The sequence below is a fragment of the Leucopleurus acutus genome, assembly GCF_964270905.1.
Source record: "Leucopleurus acutus genome assembly, chromosome: 13".
Classification (NCBI taxonomy): Eukaryota; Metazoa; Chordata; class Mammalia; order Artiodactyla; family Delphinidae; genus Leucopleurus; species Leucopleurus acutus.
The window spans coordinates 64,612,049-64,618,570 of record NC_139155.1 but is presented as its reverse complement, the minus strand read 5'-3'; the positions used below and the strand labels follow the sequence as shown (position 1 = coordinate 64,618,570).

The 6,522-nt window shown below is 52.9% G+C and overlaps 1 protein-coding gene across 1 annotated transcript; it reads left to right on the top strand.

Annotated features, from left to right (window-relative positions):
* Positions 1–675: 675 nt before the first annotated feature.
* YPEL1 (yippee like 1) lies at positions 676–3,486 on the top strand (the record flags this gene model as incomplete). The annotated part of the gene is made up of 4 exons (XM_082852790.1): positions 676–792; positions 2,093–2,136; positions 2,488–2,596; positions 3,296–3,486. 4 exons carry the CDS (start codon positions 676–678, stop codon positions 3,383–3,385), a joined length of 360 nt encoding a protein of 119 aa, XP_082708916.1. The 3' UTR covers positions 3,386–3,486.
* Between the last annotated feature and the right edge of the window lie 3,036 nt (positions 3,487–6,522).

The following is a 6,522-nucleotide window of genomic DNA, read 5'->3' as shown; positions in this document are numbered from 1 at the left end:
TGTCAATATCTTGTTTTCCCACACCATTTGTTGAAAAGACTGTTCTTTCCACATTGAATGGTTGTGACACCCTTGTTGAAAATCACTTGACTTTATATGTGAGGGTTTACTTCTGGACTGACACATAATTTCTCAGAGATTAATACTGGATCCATCACACACGTATATTCATAAATGTCATGGTGCTCTGAGTCGCCAGTTCCATTGTTTGGGACAAGATGTATGCAGTGCTGCTGGCCTCACTCAGATGGGAGTCATGTTGGCTGCTGTTTCACATTTTCTGAAGCCACACAATATAAGATGTATTTGGGCAAAAGTTTTCTCAAATTATTTATGTGTAAAACTAGTTCACCTGCCACTTCCAACTAAATTTAGAATGGCTAAGCCATGATTAGCTATTAGTGTTTTATGTACTCATATTACTATTGAAGTATTAGATCTTTAACGTCTAGGCCTGCACTTCCCTTCTTCTCTCTGTGACCCTCTGCTCTGTGTTGACTTGTTGACAGGTTGTGGCGTTTTTCTCTCACCCCAGCTGTGTGGACAGAGCCACACGCCCTCCGAACAACAACGGCTCTTGCGTGCATGTTCCAGTGTTTCTTCTGTCAGAGAGCCCAGCAGAGCTGCAGCTCCTCCCGTGCCAGCCCTGAGCTGAGCCAGGAGTGCCCAGCGGAGATGGTGAAAATGACAAGGTCCAAAACTTTCCAAGCGTATCTGCCAAACTGCCACCGAACGTACAGTTGTGTCCACTGCAGGGCCCACCTGGCCAATCACGATGAGCTGATCTCCAAGGCAAGTGTCTGGTCAAGAACTCGGTAGGCTGTCCTCAGCCATGATCACTGAGCCTAAGTGTAGACAAATACTGAACCACCCTATGGCCTCCTGGGCTTGCTGGGCCGAGAATGTCTGGAGCCCTGTGGATGGCACTGAGGGAAATTGTGTGTGTGAGTGAGGGCAGCTACATCGTGGTCTTGGCCGAGTGGTGGGTTTTGGGGGCCAGGCCACGGGCCTCTGAAGATCCCACAGTAAGATGAGTCAGTGACTTGTAAGAGCAGTTAAATTCATGTAAAGCCGGGGGACGTGGACAGTACAAAGGAAGCCTGGAAAATCTGTGGAAATAGTTTCATAATAAGGGAATTAAGAAAATTTTAAAACTCAGAATGGTTAAGAAGAGAAGAGGCTGCCTTGGGGGCAATTGGATCTTTCAGGAAAGAGCCTGGGAGGGAAGCTCTGCCAGGGCCACGGCGCTGTGGGGGCCACGAGCAGCCCCCTGGGGGTGAAGAGGGCAGGACCTGCCTCATTGCCTTGAACTCTTGACTAGCAGTTTGTCCTGTTTATAACCAACCACTTGGGAACATTTAAAACAGTCCCTCGGGAGACAGTGATTGTCCTCCCTCCCCGTGCTTGTGGGTCACGACCCCCACCCATCCTCTAAGTCTGCCTCCCTGGGCAGGAGCCTTCTGCTCCTTTGAAAACAAAGTCATCAAGAAGTTTCTGGAATCCATGCTTAGGCCTCTTGTTTCAGGCAGTTAGAACATCATCTCTGTACTTGTGATAAGGAAGTGACAGGGTCCTTTTTTCGGGGGGAGACACGTGCGGCTTGCAGGATCTTAGTTCCCTGACCAGGGATGGAACCCGTGCCCCGTGTAGTGGAAGTGCAGAGTCCTAACCACTGGACCACCAGGGAAGTCCTGGGTCCATCATCTTAAGGGAAAGCCATCAGATAAGGTGGTGTCTGTGCCATCACTGCTTCTGTGGCCCCTCTGTGCATTCAGAAGTTTCAGTGGAAGGGCAGCCCCTCAGCACCAGCTTCGGAGGGAGAGCTGCTCCGGGGCCTCCAGATCGGCCGTGTAGCTCAGGCACTGCTCTGGCCACACGGTGGGGGGAGTGGGTTGTTAGTGTCGAAAAGGAATTTGAGGTGCTTCTTTCAAAGGACCCCAAAGCCAGTAGTAAGCTGTTCTTTAAAATAATCAAGCACAGAGGCCCTCTGGGTGGAGCCGCCCCGACGTGGCCTCGCGTTCCAGCTGGTGATGAATGGCGTCACTTCCATCTGACCACGACAAAGCCTTTAACCCCTCTTTCTTCTTTGCAGTCCTTTCAGGGAAGTCAGGGACGAGCCTACCTCTTCAACTCAGTGTGAGTATCGCTGCCTTGGCCTCGCCAGTGCCGTGTCTGCCACCAGGCCCCGCGTGCTGCTTCTGAGAGCCTGCCAGTGCTCGCTGCCATCGAGGGCTCAGAAAAGCAGATGCTTTTTTCCCAGGCTGGGTGTGGTTTGTTTCCCACTGGGGTAGATCTTGATTTCCACCGAGACAGCAGGACTGTGGGCCCCTCCCCACAGCCTGTCCCATCCTGGATTCTCGGGGGAGGCAAGAAGTTGTTCAAAGGTGGGGGGAGTCAGGAAGGACACCCTGTATCCTGGGAACAGGTGGTGGGGGCAGAACTGTGGGCCCGGGGCCCCATGAGGGTCCCAGCGCCTCCTCCCCACAGGGTGAACGTGGGCTGCGGCCCTGCGGAGGAGCGGGTCCTTCTCACCGGCCTGCATGCCGTGGCGGACATCTACTGTGAGAACTGCAAGACCACACTCGGGTGGAAATACGTGAGTGACCGCGGGTCCGCTGTAATAAAGAACACATTCCCTGTGGAAACAAAACATGCCAGGAAGCGGGATAGGTGCTGCCAGTCAAGGAACATGTTTAAAAACCACACCTTTTAGAGTCCATGGACTGGGGGAGGGAGGGATGGTCACCAGCCAGGTGGGAGGTGGGGGACTGGACATGACCCTGCAGTTGTGCTCACAGCAGACCCCTCGGGGCCCACCCCCAGGACCCGCCTGGGCCCTGGGCCCTGGTCCTGTCCCACACACCACCCACCCCCAGACTCCAGCACGGGGTGGGGGCTGTGTCTGAGCCACTGCATCCCTCGCCCCCGAGAAGGGCCTTCCCCTGTCCACCATCTGTGACCCTGAGGACTTCACTCCCCTGTATCTGGAGTCCCGGGAGGGAGGCCTTTGCTTGGCTTCCCTTCCCAAACTGTCCTGCATGTGGTCGGTGCTCAGTAACAAACTTGAATCAGTAGTTCCCGACAAGTTTCACCATCATTCTGCGAGTCCAGGCCAGACCTGCCCTGCTCCTGAGGGCTGGTCACCCAGATAGCCACCCCTCCCCCGCCCTGGACCACACAGCGCAAGGGGCATCTGGGGAGACGTGATACTGCAGTTATTTTCTTTGCAAAGTGTAAAATGAAGTTGAAAAACAAAACCGATTCTGTCCTGAAACCTTGTCTCTCTCTTTTCAAGGAACACGCCTTTGAGAGCAGTCAGAAATACAAGGAAGGAAAATTTATCATTGAGCTTGCTCACATGATCAAAGACAATGGCTGGGAGTAAAGTGAAAACTTCCTGTTCTCTTTTGAATACGATTTTGTGAAAAAGACGGTAAAAGTAATGGAAACATAGGCACATCTGATGGCAGTGTTTCTTGAACTCGAGCCTCACAGGCGGCCTCTCCAGGCCAATCCCCTGGGTAAGGCGTCCCTCTGATCTGTGTCTTCTTCAATAACGGTTATTTCTGAAAAGTTTCAATGCCCTTTTTCTAATTTCTCAAGATGTAGAGAAAAGACCTAACCAACTGGTGACTTATCCATCCAGCTAACACCTTCTTTAACCAATGCCTTTAAGATAGTATGGCTGTGCTCTTTCGTGTTTGATAGAAAACCAGACCGAAGCCCCAAAGCCCACAGGGAGGTCTCTTCGGAGAGCCAGGTTCCCCTCTTGTTTGGAGAGAAGGTATGGTAACTTCTCCCCGATTCGCGGAACAACAACGTTGGTTATTCTTCTTGCAGATGAGCTGTGAGGGCAGTGCTTACTTAGGAATCTCTCAGAAATCTATGAATCTATGCACCAAGGGTGTTTTTAGCCTTGTTCAAAAAGAGGCCACCAGTAATAACATTTTAGATAAGCTATAGAGAAATGCGTCTAATGTAACATGTTTATTTAAGCCAGTAGCTTCCTTATCTCACAGGCGAGTGAACGAGTCGTTAGCAGAGACGGTCTTGGACCAGTGTGCAGGCCCAGGCCCAGGCCCATGGGGGCTCCAGGTCGGGCACTGGGCGGCTGGTCCATGGAGTTAAGAGTGGAACGGGCTGGACCAAGGGAAATCGGGTTTCCTTTTCTACTCTGATGTACTTGAAAAAAAAGAATTATTTTTTGCATATTTGAAAGAGGCCAGAGCAGGCTAAGCTTCCAAATTTAACATTTGCCAGATAGTTTTAAAATTTTGGAAAAGGTTACAGTTGGAAGACAGGTTTAAACTTTGCAGTGAAGATGTTTGGTTTGCTCAACAGGTCCCCGTGCCTCCCTGGTTCTGTCCTGTGGGCCGACACAGGCAAGGCCCAGCAGCCGGCCTCCCGAGTCCTGCGTTTCTGCCACAGGTTCAAGTTCCGACTTACTGTGCCTATGCACGGAGTGGGCACCACCCACAGGTTTTGGCCGCTTTGCAGAGAATGGAGGCCAAAAGGCATTCCCACAACAGTTTTCGTTTTCAGTGTTCTACCTGGCTCTGGCCAGTGGGCCCAGCCTGCCACTGGGCGTCTGGGGGCCATCAGTGTGGTCACCGGGTCATGAGACTCACGGGACCCCAGTGCTGAGGGTCAGAGAGAGGGCTGAGGGCGGGGGGAAGAGAGGAGGGTACAGGCCGGCTCCCAAACTCCTTCAGACGAGGTTAGTCCTATGGCCACAAGCGTGAGCTGGCTGGGGACAGAGAGGGACTGGCTGCCAGTTGGTGGGTGGCCCTCCCCTGACCCCCAGCCACTCACCTGGGCTTCCCTTTGACACCATCTCTGCCTGGACCTGCAGCCTGGATCGTGGGGAGTGCGCTGCCTGCCGGGTCGTCCATGAGGGTGACCAGCGGGCCTGAATGCATCTCAAGTTGCCAAGGGAAGTGCTTGGCACAGCGCAGACCTCCACTGCAGGCACTCTGCCGCCTCCCAAGCTGGGCCCTGGGCCTGGTCCTCAGTGCCCCGTGAAGGCCCAGCCAGCACCTTCCCTGAGACGTGAGTACAAATCCCTGAGACCCCACCTGAGCCAGCAGCTCCTCAGCCGGGCCTCCTCCCCAAGCTTCAGCCTGTGGCCCAGCTGCTTCTCCAAAAGATGCTTCCTGACGCTGAGGAACCTCCTAAAATTCCTTTGTATACACTCAACTTATATTTAGAGGTTTTGTATGTTCTGGGCACAGTTACTGCTCCTCTGCTCTGAGCACTTTGGTTTTGTGCCGTCTCTGTGGTGGCATCGAAGTGTTTTTACCAGTGGTCCATGATGACTTTTGTATTTTTGTAGCTGACACCAACAAAGACTCTTAACACTTTTCTTGTTAGTCTTCTGCAAAATCCGAGCTCCTTTTGAAACCAAATGAACTGACCGTGAGCAGCTTCGAGGACGGACACTCACGAGACCACAACCAGATGTGCTGGTCAAGTGCTGGGATGCGCCACCCTTTTAAATTCCTAAACAGTAAATATCACCCTGTGACTTTTATTTATTTAAGATATTTTTTTTCCTTGCGAAGAGTGGGAGGTGATGCCAGGATTATAAATGCATTTAAGTTAAACTATGTAATGTCTTCTGCACAGTACCTATACAGTATTTTTATACCTTAATGCTTATTCTTGATGGCATCTGTCAGATATTAGGAGGGATCAGAAATGGGAGTTGTTTAAAAAGTCGTTTAATTTACCTGATAACCTCACCAGGGAATTAACAAAATCTGAATGTTTTTAATGTCTAGAAAACTACAATTTAAGCTCAAAACGACCTACAGAAATGTAAACCCTCATTTGTCAAAGACTCTGGGCAGGCCTGTCCTTCACTGTGGGTGGCACCGCGGGGCTGCAGCCCAGGGTGGCTGGCCTTCCCTCAGGGCAGTTGGGCATGGCTGCCAGACAGATGGATGGACAGAAGCCCAGGCCAGCCCGAAGGTTTGCCCCTCAAGCAGGACTGCCAAGCTCACATGCACAGGCTTCCTCTGGCCCCACGTCCGGCTCTCCGTCCTCTGTCTGTGAGGTTTAAAAATAAAGCTTCCAACATCCAATGTCTCCTAGTTAGCGGCATCACGGGTCTCGTGACCTGACGGGGTAGCCAAGGAGCTGCTGAGGGTGGAGCCCCCAATCTGGGGGTCCAGGCGCCCTAGGCAAGCGTCCCTGTGTGGCCCACAAGGGCACTTAGGCTGGCCGTCACCAGGCCCGGCCACCTCCTCCCCGTGACCCCAGCTCCCGGAGACAGCACGGGCATGTAAGCCCCTCAATGGAGAGGGTTGGGAAGACGTGAGGGACAGCAGCCTGGCCCAAGGCATCGGGGGAATGGAAAGGTCACCGTCGAGCCCAGGTCCCAGCTGATGGTCATGGGCAGGGGCCTCGGAGGACGGGCTGCACGGTGGGTCTGTGTGCAGGGAAGGCGCCGCCATCCGTGGGGACCTGCACATGAGGCTCAGAGGAGGCAGGTGAGACAGGCCCAGGGCTCAGAAGCAGAGA